Raw genomic sequence first — 24,939 nt, forward strand, 5'->3', positions numbered from 1 at the left:
TCGAACACACCAAGAGTTGTTGTCCACCGTCGCTGTTGAAATACACAGGGAGCAGCCAAGTTTAAGAAAAAAGTAGGTAATTTACCTGAGCCTATTATACCAAACCTCATTCAAAAAGAGGAATCTTCAATAGTACAATCTCTGTCAAATTCCACCTTAGGTTATTATATAGAAGAAAAATTAAAACTAACATTCCCAAGAACCCGTTTAGAAATGGCCGAGGATTCAAACTTTGGACTAGCGCTTCCCAAATCCCCTCCCGGGGTAACCTTTGAGAAAGGGAACCAAAGCAGTGCTGGAACAGCGTCTCACAGAGCTCTCTGTCTAAGAAAGCTCGTGTGCGGGGCCGGGGCTGGGACAGGCCACCCTGAACTTGCATTGAAATGCTGATGATTTTATCTTCCATTTAATGAACTATGTTACCAAAATAGAAAAAGAAAAATCTGTAGCTAGAGAAGGAGACACTGTGACAAAAATTCCTATATTATTAGAATACCATAACCTAATCCTCAAATTTTCAGAGAGCAACTGCAAATGCATTTGAGTTGCCTCAAAGTAAAAACCGGCCTATGTATAAAGGATTTTTTTTTTTTTTGAGGAAGATTAGCCCTGAGCTAACATCTGCTGCCAATCTTCCTCTTTTTGCTGAAGAAGACTGGCCCTGAGCTAACATCTGTGCCATCTTCCTCTACTTTATATGTGGGACGCCTGCCACAGCATGGCATGCCAAGCGGTACCATGGCCCCACCCAGGATCCGAACCAGCAAACCCCGGGCCGCCGAAGCGGAACGTGCGAACTTAATCGCTGTGCCACCGGGCCAGCCCCTAAAAGCTCATTTTTAAAGAAAATGTTATCTAAGAATTGTCCCAGTTTAACATGCACATATGGAGGATATATACATTCATGTATATGAAAAGGCAACAGCCTGGATGGACGTCTGGCCAAACAGAGGAGAACCAGCTGCCTCTGACGAGAGCACAAAGAATGACTCCTGTTTCCATCCTTCTGCTTTCTGTATTTTGTAACAACATTGAATGTTTAGAGAAAAAGGAAACAGCGCAAGCGCCTTACTTGTTCAGCTCCTTGCTGTGCGCATCTGCTCCCTGCTGGATCAGCCTGTCCAGCACTTCCACTGGGGAGGTAGAGGGCCAAGAGTCTTCCTCGGCATTTCCTTTTGCTTTCTTTAATAGTTCCTCGGTTTTCTTGCTGACAAAATGATGGGCGGTCTTTGGCAATGCCACCTCAAAAAGATGATCGTATGGGGGAGGCTGCCCACTTCCAAAGCCTGCTCCCCTTGGAGGTGGAATTTTACAAGGGCTGGGAGTGAGGATACTGGTCTCCAGAGAAGCCTGGCGCCCCCTGTTCCCGACAGGGCCTTCCTCGGAGCCTCCACAGGGCAGGTCTATGGGAGTGAAGGCTTGCTTTGGTGTGTCAGGCCCGAGCTTGTCCAGGGAGGAGTTTAAAGGCTCAGGGTTCGCACTGGTGCCCTGAGGACCGGAGGCGGCTGAATGGGTCTTGCGCGGACAGCCCGGGAGACTGTCCCGGTAGAAGGGAGAGTCAAAACCTCCTCGAGGAACCAGGAGCTCAGCATCGGCCGTCGTGATCTCAGAGAGTTCTTTAGATATTGCCGCTGAGAGAAGGGAGGGAGACAAGAGACATCATGGTAAATAGGCCATTTGCGTAAGGCTGGGCAGTGTGGGGTTGCATGCTGCCATGTGCCACCCTGAGGGACAGATAAAAAGCAGTATCCCTTTGCCTGGCACAGGACCCAGAATAAAACTCTCATCTTCCTTACTCAAGAGAAGAAAAACCAAACAAGCCTGTGAACATGGATACTAAATCCCGGTTTTAGGGCAGAAGAGGGTTTAATCATATCATAGCAATTTCGTACAAGCCCAGAATCCCACACACGTTACCTTCTTCTTTATCTTTTTCAATACTATCTTCTTCAGAGGCCAGGTCACCTAAGAACCCTGGAAGATCACTTAGAGTGACAGAACCTTTGCTGCCAGGTAGCTCTTCTAAAGAGAAACAAAGACAAGTCAAGTCAAAGGAATATGCTGGTAATCCCCATAACTGTAAAGCTGCTTACACTGTAATAGAACATGCCTATAATGATTCCTCCTGCTGAGGAGAGAAGGCTGGAAACGGCTGTCTCCTGGAGCTACTACAGAAAGCTAAGATATAAATAATCTAATTAAAGGCACCAAAAATCAACCCCAGAGAAAACAAAACTCTCCCCTCTTAATATCTCAGAGAACAGATAAAACCACAGTTTGACCAGCTTAAAATACAGGTACTTCACTGCAATAGCTTAAAAGCTTTTTTTGATGTTATTATGAGGTTAGCTTTCAGAATTAATTACATGTTTCACTATCTCCGGGCTTCAGTGTTTTGCAGTGTTTCAGAATTTCCTTGTTTCCACATAGAACCTATCAAGAAGAGAGAAGAAAGGTCTAGCGTTACCCAAAGATTTTACCTGGTCCTCTGTCATTCGGAAGGTGATGTTGCCTATGTAGCCAAGGTCTTGCAGAATCTGTTCTCTCTTCCTGAAAAGATAGGTACCATTTATATCACAAAGCAGAAAATTGTGTACATGTTCTCTAATGTAAGACAAATATCCTAAATGTCTAAAATTTTAGCACATTATAAAAAAGGTTAAAGTTTAGCCCAGTGGTTCTTAAATTGTTTGGTCTGAGGATGCATTTATATTCTAAAAAATTATTGAGAATCCCAAGAATTTTTGTTTATATGGTTATATCTATTGATAGTTACTTATTAAAAATTAAAACAGAAATGTTAAAAATATTTATTAATTCACTTAAAAATAACAAACTCATTACATGTAAACATAAATAGCATATACTTTTATGAAAACTAACTATATTTCCCAAAACAAAAATAAAATAACTTTGGTGAGAAGAGGGGAGCTGTTTTATATTTTTGCAATCTCCCTTAATATCTGGCTTAATGGAAGAAAGCCGGGTTCTCCAATCTGCCTCTGCATTCAATCTGTTGCAATTTGTTATTCTGGGCAAAGGATATGAAGAAAATTCTGGGCCCCACAGATAAGTGGTTGTAAAAAGTAAACATATGTTAACAGACTTTTCAGCTAACTGTGGATAACCATTTTTGATATTGCACCAAAACCTGACAAGGAGTAATTTCTTAAAGGTTACTTACAACGTGGCCCCTGAAACTATGGCAATTAACTTTTCACGCTGTGTTAAAATGCACTGGTCTACCTTGCACTCTGAATGCACCTTTTACCGACACACGATTCTGTAACATCAAACGCTGGACAGTTAGAAAATACTGGCTCACGGAGTTATGCAGATCTTCCAAATGTTGAAACATTTCATTGTACAACAGCAAAAACTCAAATTATAAACCAAGCTTCTCAAGACTTTTCAATCTTATCATAAAAGTCTCAGGGAAGCTAGCAAGCTCATGGTGGCAGATACCAGTTTTTAATATTCTAATTACACCTGAGAGTTAAATTTTATCACTGGCAAAAAATACTGTCAGTTGCTTATCTTGAAGTGACAGACTCAGTTCGTCATTTAAGAAACTAACTGCCTGCCAAATACTCAAGTGTGAATAACCATAGTTTGTCAGTTAGTTGTTCTTTCAAACAAAACTAATGCTCCATGGAAACAAGCAGCTGGTTCAGTTCTCAACTCAAATAACTGCACAAGTGCTTGAGGTGACCACTACGCTTGGGTGTGCAGTACAAGTGCTTTATGCATATTTCCTATTTTATCACAAAGAATATTAAATATATATCTTCTCAAAGGCCTAGATTTAATAAAATTAATAATTTTTACTGGGGCTGGCCCCGTGGCCGAGTGGTTAAGTTCGTGCGCTCCGCTGCAGGAGGCCCAGTGTTTCGTTGGTTAGAATCCTGGGCACGGACATGGCACTGCTCATCAAACCACGCTGAGGCAGTGTCCCACATGCCACAACTAGAAGGACCCACAACAAAGAACATACAGCTATATACTGGGGGGCTTTGGGGAGAAAAAGGAAAAAAATAAAAATTTAAAAAAATAATAATAATTTTTACTGCTTTCTATAGAACAGTCTTAAGTTGTGGCATTGTTTTTCTTTTCTTCTTTTAAACTGAAAGAACACATCAAAGAAGAACGTGATGCTACTAGGACAGCGTGCTGCCTGCCGTGATTTGTGCTGACGGGTCCGCCATTTCACCCACCACTGTTTCTGTACCATGCGTGCAAATGCCAACACAGTAAACAAGGCAAACAACAGCTTACTTAGATTACAATGAAAGCAGTTTTGACCCAGTGGGTCGCCTAAAAGGGTTTTGGGACCCGAGGGGTCAGCAGATCACACTTTGAGAGCAGCTGGTTAGTCTATTTTCAATTGTTCTGATTCAAACCCATCATATTTCAGGTCAAAAGTCTATCCAGCATAATAGGCTTCACAAAGTGAGGCTGCAAGGGGGCACTGTGCTTAGGGAGAGGGACAAGCCCGAGCATACCTTCTTGGCAGGTGTAGTGGTGGCCTGCGGGAGTGAAATGTGCACATACTCATCTGAATGGCAGAGCGGGGCTGGAGGAGGGGAGGTTGCTGGGGTTCCCAGAGGAGTTCCTTTTCCACCTGCACAGAGACAAAGACAGAATATACACAATCAGCCTAACCCTTAGAAAAACTGCTGAATTTTTTTCAGGCTAATTATTACTGGGAAGAAAGCTGCTAGAGTTAGCTTTCTGGGGAAGATGATCAGGTTTTTTTTTTTTTTAGGTTCATGTACGTGTTCCGAAAGCCCCAGAGGTTTGCATTAAGTGTCAAAAACAGGCTTACTGCTGCAAGAGGCCCCCAAACTCACTGTTAGATCTAAGAGACAGTCCCTTGTCATAAAAGGCAGGCCCAGACCAACCAACCAAATCCAACCTAAGACACACATACCAGTTGTACCAAAGACTTTACTGTAAGGGTGTGACAGATCAGGTGGGACATTTCCAGGAGAAGTTGGAGGAGTGGTCATACCACAAACCATAGATGGGCTCCAAAGAGTAGCCTGGGAAGTTAAGAAGGCATGTCAGCGACGAGGAATGAATACCAAATCATCCCCAAGGTTTATGTCTGTGACCCACGGTCACTTTAAATTTAGCCTTTTCAACTGGAAAAAGCCATCTTATTAAAGCTTTATCAAGAGACAAGTTGCATTTTGATGATTTCACTCATCTGTGGAATCTAAAAAAACAAGACAAACGAACAAACAAAATGAAAACAAATTCACAGGTACAGAGAACAGACTGGTGGTTACTAGAGGGGAAGGAGGCTGGGGGGTGGGCAAAATGGGTGAAGGGGGTCAATTTTATGGTGATGGATGGAAATTAGACTTTTGGTGGTAATCATTGTGTAGTATATACAGATGTCAAATTATAATGCGGTATGCCTGAAACTTACATAATGTTATATACCAATTTTACCTCAATTAAAAAAAAGACCAGTTGCATTTTGTAAGTCTAGACTCCAAGAGAAACTCGAGCGGCAACAGTAACTTTCTTTGCTAATATCACATATTCTTAAAAATAACTCCTGAAATGAGCAGTGTGAGATTTTCCCAACCAAATGCTAAATCCTGACCCAAATGGTCAGCATCACCAGCAAGCAGAGAAGAAAGCAGGCACACTATTTGACACCATACTTGTGGCGGCTCAGTTAACAGCCGTGTCGGTGGGGAACTCAGAGTCTGAGGTAGCTGCCCTGGCGTATTTGACAATGTCAGCCGAGAAATGGAGTGAGGGGTAGAAGTTGCACTCCCTAAAATGAAAGGGAAAGAATACATGGGGTTAGTGTGTGGTTTTAGAATATCCTGATAAAAAAAAAGTATGGTCCCCTGGCCCACTTGATACTATTCAATTCTCTATATTTAAAAAATGTGAGGGGACTCCTGACATCCTTGAAGACACAGTAACATTTAAAAGGTTCTTAAACACTCTGGAAATAAAGTTCAGTAAGGTTTGATGTCTAGTTAAGCTTCAGGATAACCTGAAAAAGCTCAACCTGGATGGCAACTCCAGTGGCTGCTATCTACAGATAAGCCCAACTTTTATATGAAACCAATTCTAAATTGCCCAGACTCCTTCAAACTGTGTCAACACTACAGCCCAGAGGGCCTCACTGGAAGTATCTGCAAAGTAGAAAGATTCTCTTATGAGGAGGGGCCCAGAAGTCAAATCTTCAAACCATTTTCCCTTTACGTGTTGAAGACACATCCCCAAGTCTGCTGGCATACTATCAGGTAGGAGATCAATGACACAGGGCTCTCAATTAAACTTGAAGGAGGGCTTAATCAGGAGAAAATGGAGGCAAATTCAAATTTTAAGTATTTGGGAAACAGTTCCTAGGAGCTGAACTAAGTCTTATTCTAGGAAAAGAAAACAAAGTCAATGAAAATAAACAGTGCTTTCCAGAGACAAAGTTGTAAAGCAGATAAGTACCAAAGTCACTTTTTACCATAGCTATTCTGCGTGTCAACATGAGGGCTGGCGGTGACGTCAGCTGACCGATGAGGAAAGCGGGCTGAGATTTGGTGAGACACAGAATAGCCATCTTCATATGAGGCTTCTGTAGGGTCCAGAGAGATTTTGGCACACTCTATTACAACATCATGTGTTTCTAATCTCCTCCACCTGTAAAAGGCAATGAAAGGCAAGAAATGCAAGCTGTGATCCATTCAATCAAACAATCAAATACTTAAGAGTGCTAACTCCAGGCCAGCCCCTGAACTATGATTAGCGAAGACCAAGGCAGAACCACATAAGCTCAAGTAGTAAACAGTGCTAGTACATAAAGAATCAGCCATTCATTTTACAAACCTATACCTTCCCTATTAAAATGGTTATATCAAGTTATCAGAAACTAATCTGAAACAAAAATTTCATCCACAAAAGACTAGTCATAGCCTCAAAGTAGAACACAAACTATGCAGACCAGTCACCAGGGGAACAATCCCCTTTGGAACAAAGGCAATCAAAGAACAGGGAGACCTGGACACTGCCAGGTGACTGAGGCTTATTTAAGCTCACCTGTCGAAGCCTCAGGATTCTGATCCATCCCCAGACCAGAATATGGCACAGACAGACTCAAACCTAGAGAATGCCTACAAGGATACTTAAAAAATTGTCCAAAGATTCCCGTTATATGATCCACAGTTCCACTTCTAAGAATTTATGGAAATGTATGGAAATAGACGTACATCAAGATGTACAGCAACAATGAGCACAGCACCGCTCGTGATAGACAGAGGAGAGGGAAGAACCCAAAGGGAGGCCCTCTAGAGAGGAAACTTACTACACTACCATGAAGCAGCATGCTTGCAGGTCGATGGCCACCAGGAGTGAGGAAGGGACTGACCACAAAGGGCATGATGGAACTTTCTGGGCAATGAAACGCTCTTTATCCTGATTGTGACTTTCATCAAAACTTAACAAAATTGATGAATTTATTGTATGTAAATTAGACCTTACTAAAGTTGATTTTAAAAATCATGCTTTCAAGGGGCTGGCCCCGTGGCCGAGCGGTTAAGTTCGCGCGCTCCGCTGCAGGCGGCCCAGTGTTTCGTTGGTTCGAATCCTGGGCGCGGACATGACACTGCTCATCAAACCACGCTGAGGCGGCGTCCCACATGCCACAACTAGAAGGACCCACAACAAAGAATATACAACTATGTACCGGGGGGCTTTGGGGAGAAAAAGGAAAAAATAAAATCTTAAAAAAAAAAAAAAAAATCATGCTTTCAAAAATTAGTAAGTGACCTAAAATGTTCAGGATATAATCTTAAATGAATAAAGGATATAAAATTACTCAGAGATACACCCACAGATAGATAGATACGACCACACTAAGTATTCAAATTAAAAGAACTGCAGGTATGGATAAAATTTCTTTTCTTCTTTCACCTGTTCAGTATTTGCCAAATGTTCTACAAAGCCCTAATAATTCGTACAAGATTTACCTGCTCGAGGATAAACTGTCTCTCAGACAACACAATTTCACCATATATATTTCTATGTAATTAGCAATCCAACAGAGATTCTTATCATCACATTTCAAAGTTGACAGAAAAACAGCCCAGCAGCAGTAAGGGCACTCCATGGGTTTGCCCTCATAAAACATCCGATCCTACACAACTGTTTTAGAATGCTCATCATTAAATCTTAGATGCTGAAAATGTGGGATTAAATACAGAACAAAAGACCCCAGGGCCTGGAGAGAAGATAAGGCAGCAGCCCTACAGGAAGCCTTCAATCTTAGAGTTGCATCTTTGGTCACTATGCAGGTTCTCGCTGGCTGAGATACCTGTGTTATGGGTGGCAGTCTCCTCTTTACGTATTCTCAGCATGACTGGAAAGTGATTAAGTGAGAGCAAGAGTCAGGATGCGTATGTACACATAGGAAGATTGATTTTAGAGAAGAAAATGAGAATCATAATAAAGTAGGAATACATCTAAATGTTTTATTTTAATCAAAGTAAGATTTCCACTTACAATATTTTCTTGATTCTTAAAGGGACTTTTCATATTTTAATATCTCTGAAACTGGGAAGTATAGTCTAATCAGTTGTGTGTTAGTTTATTTGGCATTTTTTAATTTCTCAGATATACATAAAATCTAAGTACATCCTATATGCAATGGCATCTTAGATTCAATGAAATACAGTAGTTTAAGAAGTCAATATAGTATTAAAAGGTACCTCCCATGCCTCTCCCCTCAACCACTCTGGCAGCTGCTTCCAGTTTCATTAGCCGAACTGTTACACTACCTACATATTTCTAAAGAATATGCCATAACTTTAAATTTCTTGATGTATGAATTTTAAACATCATCTCTTAACTTCCTATTATGGTACATGAGGATTTAGGTCACTTTCCCATATCCTTTTCCCTTCTCCCCACTGCTCTCAAAATAAGTATATCGCTGATGGTTTCAAAATCGGTTTTCAACAATTATTCTGACTATGTAAGTACTACTAGTCATGGCTGAGCTGAAGAGTATACTATGATAATATTTTTTTTGTTCAATTTAGTTTGTCCTGGAGTTTGAATTTTTCTGTTTCTTTTCCTCAGTCTTCCTCTGTGTATCTATTACTAATTCTTCCTAAACTTACTCTACCAGCTCTGAAACAATGCCTAATATAATTTTTACATAATGATATGCAAACAGTCTACTAGAATTATTCTCCCTCTGCTTAAAGAGCTCCGTTCTGGAGCCCCCCTCTCCCACGTCAGGCTGGACCGGTTGTTCTTAGCACCGCTGCACAGTGTTATCCTGAGACTTCCCTTGACCGTGGTCCTAAGTCAGGTCCCCATTTCCTGGACTCTATGGCTTCCTTCATTTTACTCTAGTTGTGGTGGAACACATGCTCCAGTAGTTAGCTAAGGAAGGGTATACAGCAGGTAAATTTGAGTCCTTGCTTATCTAACAATGTCTCATACTTGATAGGCAATTGAGCTAGGGAGAGAATTCTAAGTTGGAAACCTTTTTCTCTCAATTTTGAAGGTGTTTCAGAAGCTAAAACCATTCTGATTTCTGATCTTTCTCTCTGAAAGGTTTATCCTGGTGTTTTGAAATTTCACGCTGAGACTCGGTAGCATTCTTTTTCATTGACTGAGCTGGGCTCTAGGTAAGCCCCTTCATCTGGAAACTCATGTCCCTCAATTCTTAGATTATTCTATTTGCTTGCATTATTTGTGCTTGTATGGGAAGTTTTCTTGTATTCTTTCTCTCACCATTTCTTCCCTCACCAAAGTCTTCTCCTCTCTTTTTAACTTTTTTATTGGATGTTGGACTTTCTCAACTAATTTAAATTTCTTATCTTTCATCTCATGTTATTCATCTCTATCCTTTGATTCTGTTTTCTAAGATAGTCCTAATTTTATCTTCCAATTCTTTTACTGAAATGTTTAATTTGGCTATCATTTTTAATTTTCAAGAGTTCCTTCTTTAGTCTCTCAATGTTCCCTTCTGTGGCATTCTGACCTTACATGCACAAATAAATGCCTCATCTCTGTAGCTATTCTAGACACTTTCTTCTGCTCTCTGTATTGTCATTTTTCCTTTCTAGCTCTTTCTCCTCTCTACGTTGGTTTCTTGTCTTTTGTGTTACAGCTTTCTTCAAAATCCAGATACTCCCTGCATATCCAAGGTGAGTGAGGCTCAGGAAGTTGACCTAGGAGGCTTCCAAGCTAATACAGTAGATTGAACATACACAGCCAAGTGTACAGCCTCCCAAAACCCCACTGAGTCCATAGTTAAGAATTTATTTGTTTGCTTTTAAATATAAACTTACACGAAGAATGGGAGAAGAGAGAATAGCACCACAAGTTTTTGAAACGGGAAAGCAGACAGGCAAACGCTAACTGACTTAGTAAATCAAAGAAAGCAAAATCTTAAGCTGCTGATGTTTCAAAGCTAAAAGTCAACCTGATTTACACTGCAGAGTCCTTAAAAAGCTAAAGAATTGATAGCATCAAGTACTTCTGGCACTGGAGATGACTGACAGGTAGGTGAGGGCAGCTGAAAACAGGAAGATGGAGTAACAGCTATTTGAGGAGCACTTGAATTCCCAAGATATCCCCTCAACTCTGTGCTCCCAGCAGCAGCCCTTTCCTCATCAGAAATCTGGACTATTCTCTGCAGACAGACAAACAGAGAGTTTTCAGACAGAGCTACTCCAGAAATAGTTGAGGCTTGAGTATCATTCAAACAAAGGGATTAAGTGAGACTGTACATCCTGAATGCCAAGACCACTGACCCCTCCCCACCACCAGCCTTTTCTCCCAGCAGCAGCCAGACTCTCCCCAGGCTAGAGAGCAGAAGACTCTTCTCAAAAAAAACGTGACCAGTTAAAGAGGAAAACAATACTGACATCAGTGTCCCCAATAGATGCTCAGATCAACATACAAGCAAGCTCAAAGTCAGCAGGACCCACACCATGACCAGAGCTTTTTAGTCTCCTCACCCAAACAGAAGCAGATTACCATATTTTTGCCTCACCAATTTAAAAAGAACAACAAAAAAGCACCTCAGAAGAAACAGATTATGTAGGGAAAAGAAAACCTAAAAAAAAACCCCAAAACCAAACAACTATCAAGATTCTCAAAGACATGAGATTGCATCCATGAAACAAAAACAGGCTACTATAAAGAAGCAGCATTCAAAGACCAAAAAAGAGCTCTTAGATATTAAAAACATGGGGATAGAAATGAAACTATGATAGAAGGATTAAAAGCTGAACATAAGTAAATCTTCAGGAAGTATAATAAAAGAGCAGAAAGGAAAAACAGGAGAGCAAAGAAAAGCAGAGAACACTCCAGTAGGTCCCAATCTGAACACTAGGAGTTCCAGACAGACAACGGAGGAAAGGAAATCAAGCACAAAATAATTAAAGAAAATTTTCTAGAACTTAAAGATAAGAGTTTCCAGACAGAACAATGAGAACAGATTCATACTAAGGGACATCACTAGGAAATTTCGGAATATTATGAGAACAAAGAGAAGACTCTACAGGCTCCCACAGAGCAAAATACAGCAAATACAGATGATCAGAAATCAGAATGTCTTTGGATTTCAAGAGCAACAAGGGAAGCAAGCTGGCAACGGAATAATGCCTTCAAATTGCTGAATGAAAATAACTCCCTACCTAGAAGTCTATGCCCAGCCAAATAACTGCTTCCTTTCTCTAAAAGTTACTCCAGGATGTATTCCATGAAAACTAGAGCAAATCAAGAAAGAAGATGTAAGACACAGGAAATGGGAGATCCTGCACAGAAGAGAGGCAAAGGGAAGTCCCAGAGAATAAGATGACAGACAGCTGTGCCCTAAGGCACAAAAGACACCTGTCCAGGTCAGAATAGACATGCCAAGAGACAGGCGTGTTGCGGGCCATCACTAAGGTTCCCACTGCCACTACCCTATCTTTTTACCTGAGGGACAGAGCGTCTAAGTGACCCTGGCCTAGACGACTTTGTACTTTGTCTTGATTATGCACTGATTAAGCTCCTCTTCTCCCTCTCCGCCTGGATCAGCGGAGGACATTCATCTCATCCCACAGAAGGCTTCCGCTCTGACCTACTCCTGGAAGCAGGAAACAGAGCAGTCTGCTCTCTCTGCACATCCAGGACCTGGCTCTGGTGATAGGCCTTGGCAGCTGCTCTGACTGGGGTTAAGTCTTATGTTTCTCAGGACTCATGCATGTCCTTGCCCACTGAACTTCCCCAGAAGGGGCTCCTGAAAACTCTCAAGGAAGGAGAAGTGGACCAAAACTCAGACACTCAGACATGAGAGGTTCTTCCTCTCGTCTCCTGGGAACCTTCATCTAATGGTGACAAGACTGCCCTTTCCTTACCCAGGCTTTGCTTCCTAATTAGCTTTTCACAACCAAACAATACATGTGGTAAAATTATTTTAAAAAGCAAGAGAATGATCAACATAAAAGCAAGAAAAGTCGTTGTCTCTGAGGTGGGACAGGGAACGGGGAGAAGAGATGGTGGTAACTGGGGAGGGTAAGGTTCCATTTTGTAAGCTGGGTGGGGGCTACGAACACAGGTATTCATGTTTTGTTACTACACTTTACATACACATTTTCTAGACTTCACTACACGTATCTCACAGGAAGTTCTTTAAGCTGACTGAGCCTCTGCATGGCAGAGGGTAGGTTTGCGGAGAGATGAGATTCACTGCAAGGAGATCAGGCAGTGAGCCAGCCAGTGCGAGATCCCCAAATGTCAATATCTGTGGATTGGTTTCCCCAGAAAGGCTCCAGTCCCTGCCTGGAAAGCATAAGCCTGGCTGCCAGGCAGAGAAAAGTAGTGCGTAAAACTTCATTTCATGCCCTGCTTTTCAGTCTTGACTCAGCTCCACCCTCTGTCCCGCCTGGCATCCTCTATCAGGGGCTCGCAGGCTCAGTTTCTCCAGAGAATAAACCTGGGAACTTCTGTAGGGCCCATGGATCACGGTAGTTGCCTGGCTATACAGGATGGACAAAGGGACCCAGGGAGTCCAACCACTGGATATCCAGACTTTCCACAGCCCACTTGTTTTCAACCACACACCTCACCTCCTGCCTCACATAATCACTGGTGCCACTTAGCTGCAAGCCCTCCCAGGGCTCTGCAAGGCAGGTTTATCTGCACTGCAGCCTCCTCTACTTGGCTAACTGAGTTCTTAATTCTCCAGGAGGAACATGTTCTAGACTCATATAAAGTTTCTGCTGTACAAGTTCTTCAAAAAGGAACAATTCTATGAGTAGAAGAACCTATATTCCCAAATAAGACCTCAGTAGAGACATCTCCTAGACCACATTTTCAATCTCAAGAAATTCTGTAAAATTCTGTGCTAGTTTAGTTTCTATACCTTCGAGGGTCCAGTTCATGGTCCTTGGATCCAGTCACTAATTCCGGATGAATTCGCACATGCTCCATCATTGGCTAGAAGAGTTTGGGTTGACAAATTATAAAAGGCTTAATTTCTATGGTATCCCCACACAACGGAATATTTATTTGACAATAAAAAGGAATTAAGTACTGATACGTGCTACAACATGGATGAACTTGGAAACACTGTGTTAAGTGAAAGAAGCCAGTCACAAAAGACCACATATTATATGACTCCATTTAAATGGAATGTCCAGGAAAGGCAAGCCTATAAAGGCAGAAAGTAGATCAGTGATTGCCTAGGGCTGCAGGGAAGCGGGGTGGAGCAGACTGAGGGAAAGACTGAATTTCTTTTCAAAATTTCCCTGTCTAGCACTTCATACAAAAGATATATATGCAGCCTATCTACAGAGTATGCTAAGTATCAAATAAATGAGCAGTTTTCATTTACCTTGACCACTTCTTCAAAAGTCTCCAAGTTTTCCTTCATACTGTAGTGAGAACGTAGAAAGGAGACAAAGTTGCAAGGGTACATTCCATAAAGGCGATGAAAGAGAGCATAAACACTGGCATGGAGATGGACAAGATAGACTTCTGTCACATGGCCTAAAAAAGGAAACCGTTGAGAGGAGACTCTTAGCTGGACACAAGACGATGCGCATAAAACAGACATGAATGCGGGGCTGCCAACACAACTTTTCACTTACGCATACTCCCACCTCGCTCCAAAGAGAACAAGAGAGTGTGGTTTTCTAAAACGCAAGTACGAACACACCAGACACTCCCATTTAAAATCCTTCAATGGCTTCCTATGGCCTTTGGATAAACTCCAGTCTACTTAGAGTGACCCATAAACACACTTACTCATCCGATCTCAGCCCTCCTCTCCAGTCATCCCTTAAAATGGACCCCAGACGTTCTCACAATACAGAAGTACCTTTTTTTTTTTTTTGGAAGATTAGGCCTGAGCTAACATCTCCTGCCAATCTTCCTCTGTTTGCTGAGGAAGACTGGCTCTGAGCTAACATCCGTGCCATCTTCCTCCACGTTATATGTGGGACATCTGCCACAGCATGGCTTGTCAAACAGTGCCATATCCATACCCAGGATCCGAACTGGCAAACCCCAGGCCACTGAAGTGGAACGTGTGCACTTAACCGCTATGCCACCGGGCCAGCCCCCAGAACTACGTTTATAATGATAGTTGCTCTCCGTGAAATTTGTAATTCTGCTTCTCCATTGCCCTAGTCAGCGTGCATTTCTTGAGAACAGCACTGTCTCACTCACCTCTGTACCCTTAGTACTTCACACTGTGCTTAGGACATGACAGGCATTCAAATATGTGTGGAACAAACATGTGAGACTGTTTCACAATCAATATGTAGTCTGAGCTATGCAGATTTGTAACTATAGAATGATAAAACTATCATCCTGAAATTAGCTTAAGGAGCTAAAAGAGCAGGAAAAATTTAAAACTTAATCTAGCCTTATCTAGACCCTATGGAAACCCCCAAGTCCACAGTATACATAAAGCTCCTCCATAATAATGGACAGACCCTTCCCCTCCCCCAAACAGGAGCATACTAAATAAGCTGGCATCATATGGGCCTTACACTTATTAACTTAAACCTGTACAGGAAGCCACAGTATTCAGTTGCACAGGGCTTACACATTCCACCCTTTCCACAGGAATATCTCATGTTGGGATTTCCAAAAGATTCTAAATTTCACATGCTTATAGCCTCTGAATCCTTTTGATAGAGCTGTGCTACCTGCCGATGTGCAAAAAAAATCCCACTGTGTTCAAAACGAGAATACTAAGTAGGAAATGCTGCATTTCCCTCTTCCTTCTACATATACAATGAACAGGTTCTCAGAACCAAAGTTGGTGTTCTGCCACAACAGAACAGCAGAGTAAGACACAAATGTTCCACAAGCTTAGTCTTATACTACTATGACATAGATTGAATTTGTTTTTCAGTTTACTGAAAATCAGGAAGTTTTACACCCTACCACTCAGTTTCTCTGACAACTAATCCTTTTAAGTCACTAGAATAAGGAAGGTATCTCAATAGTCATGCTTCTTATTTGTGCCTACAGTGGATGCACCCAAGGTATTTCCTCACCCAACTGCCGACAGCCACCCATTTCAGCTATAAAATTCTACATGTCCTTCCCTTACAGCTCACGACCTGTTAATCAATAATGAAAGCATTCACCTGGTAGGGTATGACAGGTACATACAGAGATCTCTACCTGGTTTCTTCAGACACCATGACGAAAGACGGCCAAAAATATCAAAGAAATCATGAAGGTGCTGCTTCCCTGACTGTGGAATCATGGGTAGCATGGTTATCAACACTAAGACGCCTGTTGTGAGGACGAGGACATCGGTGTCCGTCTGTAGAAGGAAAGGTCAAGCAAGAAGAAAACACCTTTCAGGCGCAGCATTAGAATCAGCACTGCCAGCACAAGAAGAGGCTCTAAATCCCGAGGGGAGTCACAACTAGAGGTTCCCCCCCAGACTCATTGCCCTATCCCTAAGGGTTTTGGGGGGACAACGCTGAAACAGACTCAACAGAAAAACTACGGAGGACCAGCTCGACTGTAACGAGTCTGCGAGGACCACTTCTGATACACCTGGACAAACCCATCCGGCAAAGGAGCTTCCACTTGGCCTGGGGACTAGTCCCAAAGCCTGAGGATGTCCTATTTACAGCACTTGGAGGGAAGCATGAGAAGCTGCTTTCTAACAGAAAAAAGGAACGCTGCTGTTTTCGTTCATTCAACCACATTCTAAAACATTTAGTTTCTGTTAATCAATTAAAAAAACACAAGTTGTTGAGAAGTAATTCACAATTTTTTTAAGGACTATAAAAGACATATAATTTAAGAAAAAATTAGCATAGCACTAACAAGTTTACTTAATGGCTCACCTTCACAGCAGGATTTAGAGATCATCAAATAAAAGAAGATATAGTGACCTCTGACGGTGTCTACAGTTTAATATCAAGTCATATAACTTTAGGCTAATTAAAGATACTTAATACCCCACAAAACAATGAATCAGCTGAGACGAGCTCCAGCAGCTCACATGACCCACAATGAAATAACGAATGTTGGCCAAGAAACTGGAACTCAGATTTAAGAAACAAGATATTAACCAAAAGACTACCATGCAGCCTAAGACATTCATTATTCCATTAAAAATGGAATCTATGAGTCTGGAAATAGTTTTACATATATTTAGTTTTTACATCAAGCACCCAAGCCTTTTGTTACAGCTGAGATCTAGTAAGAACATAAAACATGGGTAGGAGAATCAAGAATATATAACAAGAACATATAATGAGTTCCAGTAAAAGAGATTAACCCTAATTTCGTTTATCATATCATTCTAACTGAAGGCTTGGGTAATTAATAGTCCATGAGTAATTTTCATGGTTTTTTTTTTTTGAGGAAGATTAGCCCTGAGCTAACTGTTGCCAATCCTTCTCTTTTTGCTGAGGACGACTGGCCCTGAGCTAACATCCATACCCATCTTCCTCCACTTTATATGTGGGACACCTAGCACAGCATGGTGCGCCCAAGTGGTGCCATGTCTGCACCCAGAATCTGAACCAATGAACCCCGGGCTGCCGAAGCGGAACGTGCGCACTTAACCGCTGTGCCATGGGGCTGGGCCCCATGAGTAATTTTCAAGGCTTACCCTTTCAGGAAAGATAAGTGTTTTGCAATTTGAACTAAATGGTGTGCCTCAAAATTGGATTACATTCTCATCAATCTATTCACTTAAAAAAATTAAACTTAAAATTGCTCCTGTTTTTCCTTAATTAAACGCACATTTTTATGATAGCCTACTAACGTGACTCCTCGGGACCCACCTCTAGGGATAATAAAACGGTTGCCCTCGTTGGCAAAGACAAAAATCAATTTGCATGGTGCTGTATCAGATGAACCCAAAGGTACTGCCATCCTGGAGCAAATACTACTGGATATTGTCATGTCTCTGTGAGGTACAGGCAGTTAATATTAACCACATTTTCTCATTTTATAGATAGAAAACAAGTCCAGGAACTAAAACAGATTAAGCAAATAACCCTGAGTATTTCAGCAAGCTACTGTAAAAACTAAAATCATAAAGTTCTATTTAGGTTTTGGCTCCCTGTGTAGAAAAATGCACTAAATTTAGTGCAAAAAAGTAGAATGCAACTCAGCAGGCTTTATATCAACAAAACCTTAACTGTAGATACAACTAGAACATGCTTCTAAATGGTTAAAAGAGCCTTTCAGCCATTTTCCTATTAGCCAAAAGAGGATTTAGAAATGGGGCTTCCCAAAGAGAAAGCAGTATGTTTTTAACTGAGGGAAGGCTAGATGATGAAATCGAAGAGGGTTGGAAGAACATCACAAGGAACCAATCCGACTGAAATGTTACCACATTTGCTTGGACAAAAGATATTTGACAGTCACAGTGATGCACTAAGAACTTACTCACTAAGCCTGACTACATTCCTCACCAACTCTGGACTACATTACGCTCAAGAAAAATCAAATGCCCAGATGTTTTTAAACACTCAAAGTTAACATCTAGCTTGCTTGCTTGAAGTTACTCAAAATTTCAGCAATTCTACTCACAAAGCCATTTTGTTCAAGTCCTTACAAACATTGTACCTTGAGACATTTTAGTAAAGAAGGCAAAAGAGGTGCTTGAGAGAGCTTATGCTTCCAAGATGGCTGCAGTCTTATGACGTGCCCCAGCAACGAGAGGGTGGATAACCGGGAGGCCGCTTTGCCCACGTATTCATTCATTTTGTCCAAGAGGTGCTAAAAATGTAAAAGAACAAGGGAAATATAACTCAACAAAGCTGGGTGGGGGGACCAAGGGAAATCCTCAGAGGAGTGTACGAAGTTAACCCAAGCGCAAGCAGCAGGGACGCACTCCAGTCCCTCCAGTCTCCCTTCGATGTAAAGCAAAGGTCAAGCAGGTCAAGAGAGCAAACGAAAGATTTTTCAAAACCACGTTAGCAAACAAAACACTGCTGCATTTGACCTGAGAGAGGGCAGCCAGCTTGCAAGTCCTGAAAAAGGACCCCCATAATACTAGTCTGCAAGGAGAGGGGACTCCTTTGTAGGCCTTCTTTCTGAGGTACAAATAGGCCACTTGTTTCAATAACCACTGGTCCCAAGCTTGTGGTAGGTTGTGGAAGCTATTACTGCTACGGGAGCCCAGTTTACACAGTTTGGCCCCAAATATAAATCAGGTAGAAGCTAAAATTCAGCCCAGAGTAAAAAAAAAACAATATGTACTGGAAAAGGCACACTATGGCAAGGCCTTCAAAGCCTAGTGAAGTCACTCGCATTACAAATGCAAGACTTACCAAAGCCTGCAATTACAACGCTTTGTTAGCTATTTACTACCAACAAAAATAAAAACAAAAACCAAACACAAAGGAGCCCTCCAAGTGCCTGACTCATCAATTAGCCCCGTTAGTTACCTGCACTGGCAGATTTTCCCATACTAATTAGAAGTCTACAACTCCTATTCAAAGCAGGAGTTTAAAGATGAGTAACTTATGGATCAAACTGTCACTGTACAACCATAATACTGGGATCACAGGATATCTTTAAACAGTAAGACCATAAAAAGCCTCTGAAATGTGTTTTACACTGTAAACCTTTCAGGAAACATAGGCCCTGCAAATTATTTTTCTATGAAGTTATAATCGGGGAACAGAGTCATCTGTTGCATACGGAAGTCCAAGGAGAAAGCTTGGACAGACTGCGCAGTGGGTCTGCACAGAAGCTGTCACACTGCTCACAGAGAACGCAGTGAACGCTCTACTCTCCCATTCCACCAGTTACCTTATCATGCGGCTCCTGCAAGGTAGTCAGGATGTGCAACACCGGCTGAGAACTGGTTTCCAGGTAATAATCCACCAAGGTGTTCACAAGCACTGGACCACGGTCTAAACGAAGAAAAGGGCAGTTTATAAGAGTTATTTTCTTTTAACATTCTAAATTTACCTCAGAGTTGCCAGTCACAAGATCTAGAAATGTTTCTTTATATGCCATCCAAGGTTATATGAAGCGTGGGATTTCTGCTTCCTTAAATTAATTTAGGCTAACGACAGAATAATCCTAAGTTTATTTGCCTAAAGGTCCATAAAAGCACACGAAATGCTATTTCCTTTCTATTGCTTTTTTAATTACAAAAATGATCCATGTCTACTGTTAACAGTTCAGATCGTATGAAAGTGCATAAAGTGGAAGTCCTCCTCACAACCTGCCTCCCAACCCACTCCTCAGAGAGAAACACCCTTGCCTTTGTACACGTCCTTTCAAACCTCCTCCTACGTGTACAATCGCTCTCACACACACACAGCCCCCCAGGCGTGTTCTTTTCTCCTTAACGAGGCGTTGTAGATACCTTCCCATGGCAGCACCTACGTCCTGCTTCATTCTCTTTACTCTCCTCCTAATGCTACACTGCATGACTCTAAGTAATTAATACAACCAGTCACCTACTGAAGGACATTTAGGTTTTTCCAATTTTTCACTATTATTTCTTTCAAGGAAATAATGAAATACAGATCCTTGTAGGTGGGCCAGATGGTACATGTTTTAAATCGATGATAGATACTCCAAAAACGCTGAACACCAATTTATTCTCCTGCTAACAGCACCCGTTTCTATGATCAATATTTGATTTTTGCGAACCTGGTAAGCAAGAAAAGGTACTGTTTAAATCTGTATTTATCTCATTAAAGAGAGGTTAAGCACTTTTTATATTCAAAATCACATATATGATTTATAGAAGAAATGCTATATCTGGGATTTGCTTTAAAATATTTGGGTTGGGCGAGTCAGGGAGGTAAGATGAAATAATGGCAGAAACCTTGGCACCAGGTTCAGGGGATTCATTACGTGATTCTCATCTTATGTGTTTGTGTGTATGCTTGAATATGTCCATAACTAAAAGCTTCAAACACATACAGAGTAAATCCACCAATGTATGCTCTTTTTTGGTGGTTTTTAGAGACTCTCTTCAGAAGATGAAAACCAAAATTCAACAGCGGAATTTTAGTCACCTGTATAGGTCAATCTCTCCAGATTTGCAGACAAGCTAAAAAGGATGCGATTTTCCTTACCAGAAGTGAGGTTCTCTTTAAAGACAGCTGTTACGTCATCACGCACACTCAGCACGGGAGAATCCAGCATGGAGAGGAGATCCCCGATATTTGCTTGTTGGGCCATTATCTTACACTAATGGGCTGTGCCGGGTCCAGGACGTGTGTTAAAGACTCTGAGGCCTCTTCATTGGTGCCACTACCAGACTGAGAAAAAGGAAGACGAACAGTGTGACGAAATGGCCCCATTTTTCCCCACAAAAAATTACCTAAAGACAAATTGGTGAATGTGTCCAAATAAGTTTGTACAGAACTTTGGTGATAAAAGCAGCTAGGTGTGTGAATAATTCTATCTTTGACAAATTTATGAAGAGTTCTCTGGAACACAACAATCAGAGAGAAACCTAGAAACCTGCTACCAGTCAAAACCATCACAGCGACTTAAGAACAAGACCAAATCCAAGCTCTCTTCCTGCTTCTGACTCCACCCCAGGTTTTGGCTAAGACTGTGTTTATGTTTCAAATCACTGATGTAAAAAGTACATGAACTATTCTCAGAAAAAGAACTAAAAGCATACTGTTTTCTTCTTGACAATCCCATCAATGTCTAAAAGTTACTATAGCTGGTTAGGTCCCAAGTCTGTAAGTTCAATACCTTGTCTGAACTAGGGATCGTCTCTCCGGTTTTGGGGGCTACTCCTCACCCTAGACATCCATCACACACGCACAGGCCTTCGGTTACAGGGGAGCAGCATGAACACGGGTGTTAAGGTAAACTTTCACCTTTCAGAAACTCAGGGTTTTGTTTTTTTTTTTTCCTTTTTCTCCCCAAAGCCCCCTGGTACATAGTATATTCTTAGTTGTGGGTCCTACTAGTTGTGGCAAGAAACTCAGTTGTTTATGGTAGTGAAGCAGCCACCCTATCTTCATCTACAAAAAAGTAGCTCTTTCCCCAAGTGTTACTACACATATTTGTAACTGGTTGCTTCTCCCCACTTTGGTCTCTAAAGCCGCATTTTCAACAAGTAGTAAGAGCTACCCTTTATTAGACAGGCACTGCACACCTCCTACAACCATCATCGAATACTTTCCTTATACCACCACTGTGTGATGGGTTCTTTTGTCTCCATTTTACAAGGAGAGAAACAAACATCAAGCCGTTTGCTCAGGGTCACAAACTAGCAAGAGGCAAAACCAGGGGAGAACTAAATCGTGACTGCCCGACTCCAAAGGCCCAGGCGCTTCACTGTGACATGAAGCTAACTCACGGTTTTGCCCTTGCGGCAACTGAGTGAGGTGAGCAGGCATCACCCTTATTTTACAAATGAGAATATGGACACTCAAAAAGGAGAAATAACTTTGCCAAGGTCACGTGGTAAAGCAGAATGTAGCCAGCCCAGCTCCCCAGCCAGTGACTGTACATATCATTTGCAGCCATATCAAAATATACTCTTATTTTCTATTTGCTTGTCTTTGAATAAGCTAAAGTAACAGTTCTCAAGCTTTAGGGTATACCAAACCACCTGGGATGCTAGTTAGAAATGCCGTTTCCTGGGCTCATTCCAGAGCTGAATTTTGGGCTCAGGAATCTGCATTGTAATACGCACCCCAGGTCATCCTTATATGGGTGACATACAGGCCCTGTTTGAGAAACACTCCGCTAAAGAAAAATCCCACTAAGTAGTTAAGCTCCTCCTGCAAGGACGCCAAATTTAAGGTAGCAATGACCCTGGAAACTGGTGAGTATTAACTTACTATCATCTATCTGCTCGTTTAATTACCACCTGGTCATATTCAGTGATTTGGCTCTTGGTGAATAATAAGTACATTAGCCAGAAAAATCAACTAAAACGTCTAAATGCATTTTTGATAGCAAATCATGACGTAAGAAGTTGCTGGCTCACACCTATAAACACAAACCTTACAGGAGGTAAATCACAGAGGAAGTCAATTTCAAAGGGCTCAGAAATGTGAGACCACAACTGGTAAGATTTTATTGTAAAAGAGTTCAAAACTGAAAACAGGATCACATTTCACCTTACTGTGAGTCAGATTAAATTAAACATCTACGTGAAGATAATACCAACCTGTCGGGGTTTATTTTCATTGAGAGGATTAAATGAGACAACGTATGCCAGACACTTAGCACAGGACCTGGCACAAACAAACACTGACTGAGTAGTACTCATATATTATCAGAAAGAACACCAATAAAAATCTTTGGGACATCACTTTCAAGATGACTTTTTAATAGCACATTTATCTAGCTAGCCCCCACATTCAATTCTATCTTAAGTAAATCACAAATGACTCTCAATTAGTGAAAAAGAATGCAATTCATAGTTTTAAAAGTATTTTGTTCTTAAGTATGGTTTTGTTCCAATAAAATTGCCACTTACCTAGTCTCAATCTAGCAAGACTCTGAGTTTGCTTTTTATGTATTCAGAAGACAGTCATGTCAGAGCTGTTCCTCCAAAAGCAGGCAGCCCAGAGCAGAGTGACATGAGCTCAATTCTAAACAAAGATGGCGCCCATCCAGTCAACTTGGCGATAATCAGGGCTGACCGGCCTGGGCTACCTAGCTTGTTTTTCAGTTTATAAATATAATTTAGGTATAAAAGTCTGGTTTCTGGAGCCTACTCTTTCAAAAGCTTTATAGAAGGCAAAAACAAGGTTTTATCTAAAACACAATAGAACATTTTTGGCAACAAGCTTTTCTCTTTAGTTCTGAAATTCTTTTGACCATATTTTTTAATCCCCAGAAAAAATTAAAATCTTGGGCTTTGTGTGAGATTCTTCATTTAAGTGACCCAAGTTCAAGGATTTTTGACATTCTAAAAAGCCCTCATGGGAGTTAAATCATAAGCTTTTGCAATCAGTCCCATGATTGGAACATCTCTCCTTTCAAAACTCATTCAAATATGTCTTGAGGGTCTAAGCGCAGGGTGCTAAGCAGGGAAGACAGATCTAGCAAGTGCAACGAAGAATTCTATGCGTGCGAGAAGGAAATGGACATGGTTCAGTGGGCGCACCAAGGAGGGAAGGGACCAGCTTGACCTGGATGTGGTGGTGGTGGATGAGCTGCATATGTGTTAAATACACCTGACAGCCTGTGGAAGACAGGCTGGGAAAAGTCACTTAAAGCTTAGCCGCACAGGCACATGAAGCATCCACTTACAGCCGGGAAAGTCTCTCTTCCACTTTGGAAGTAACCAAGTGTGGAAAATAGGAGACAGGAGAAGCCAAAAGTCAACATCTGGGTTAACACATTTCTATATCCCACATCCCAAAGCAACATTCCTTTTACTTTAATATTATCTTTAATGGCCACACACCACAGTACAGTGCTATAGATGATGCTACTTATATCACAGAATCATAACTTTCAATGCCCACTCCCCACCCCAAAACATGTCACTCTGACAGTCTCCTGGATCTTAGCAAAAGGCAGAACCATCAGTCCAAAGCAAACATCAAGGAGACATTCTTGACTCTTCTACCACTCCCACTTCCACATCTAACTTCTTACCAACCCACGACCTCACTATCCCCTTTACTATTGCCCCGGTCCCAGCTCCCATCTTCTCCCTTGGGAGACAAGGGAGGAGCAGCCTCCCTCACTACTCTCCCCACTTGTATTCCTGCTCCCGTACAATTCATTTGCCACGAAATAACCACAAGAGGCTTTGAAACACGGAAATCAGAAATCTCCCACTCTCCTGTTTAAAATCATTCAGTGGCTTCCCATGGAGCTAGTAAGAGCCAAACTCAAGAGTGGTCTACTGGTCTAGAAGGCTCCACATGATTCAGCCATTTATGCACTCCCAACCTCCCGCTGCCTTCACCTGACACCACTCTGCCTCTTCATTTCTCTGCTCTAGTCTCAGTCTTCTCAAATCCAGGAAAACCTTGAGAAAGAACAAGGTCTTTGCACCCACTGTTCCCTCTATCCTTGGAATGCTCACCTCCCACATCCTTGCATGGCTGTCTGTTAGGTCTTAGTCTCTATACATGGCCAAAATCCAGTATCTGGTTTGGCCTTAGTTTTCAGAAGGTCTAAAAGTTGAACTATCAACTGCCTACTTCAGCAGCGTTTCTGGCATCCTTAACCGTGTGTGTGTGCAAGATCAATAACCATATGTTCATGTCACTACCATTATACCTAATCTACATGGTGTCAGTAACGTGAACAATGCATGCATTTAGAATCACCGTTGATATCTGAATATTCACTTTCACATAAAGGTAAAACATTCTACATGTAACATCCAAGTTTTGTGTTTTATAAGTTGAAATTCTCTCAGTTTAAGAATAAATGTATACTGATTATTATAAAAATAAAAGCTTCAGTTAATGATGTTATTTTTATATTCAAAAACAATTAAAAACTTTCAAATAGTTA

The 24,939-nt window shown here is 41.5% G+C and overlaps 1 protein-coding gene across 6 annotated transcripts in view; it reads right to left on the bottom strand.

Annotated features, from left to right (window-relative positions):
• TSC1 (TSC complex subunit 1) overlaps positions 1-24,939 on the bottom strand; it is a 51,190-nt gene that overhangs the window by 13,644 nt on the left and 12,607 nt on the right. For all 6 annotated transcript variants that reach the window (XM_070251972.1, XM_005605905.4, XM_014736111.3 and 3 more), the window contains exons 3-15: positions 20,559-20,744; positions 19,273-19,376; positions 18,082-18,234; positions 15,664-15,808; positions 13,859-14,013; positions 13,388-13,461; positions 6,488-6,663; positions 5,676-5,791; positions 4,931-5,042; positions 4,503-4,621; positions 2,481-2,550; positions 1,918-2,022; positions 1,073-1,631 (exon numbers count right to left, since the gene is read on the bottom strand). In XM_070251972.1, the coding sequence (XP_070108073.1) occupies positions 1,073-1,631; positions 1,918-2,022; positions 2,481-2,550; positions 4,503-4,621; positions 4,931-5,042; positions 5,676-5,791; positions 6,488-6,663; positions 13,388-13,461; positions 13,859-14,013; positions 15,664-15,808; positions 18,082-18,234; positions 19,273-19,376; positions 20,559-20,664 (1,994 nt within the window). In that variant the 5' untranslated portion in view covers positions 20,665-20,744. The remainder of the gene's footprint in view (positions 1-1,072; positions 1,632-1,917; positions 2,023-2,480; positions 2,551-4,502; positions 4,622-4,930; positions 5,043-5,675; positions 5,792-6,487; positions 6,664-13,387; positions 13,462-13,858; positions 14,014-15,663; positions 15,809-18,081; positions 18,235-19,272; positions 19,377-20,558; positions 20,745-24,939) is intronic.

The sequence above is a fragment of the Equus caballus genome, chromosome 25 (assembly GCF_041296265.1).
Source record: "Equus caballus isolate H_3958 breed thoroughbred chromosome 25, TB-T2T, whole genome shotgun sequence".
Classification (NCBI taxonomy): domain Eukaryota; kingdom Metazoa; phylum Chordata; class Mammalia; order Perissodactyla; family Equidae; genus Equus; species Equus caballus.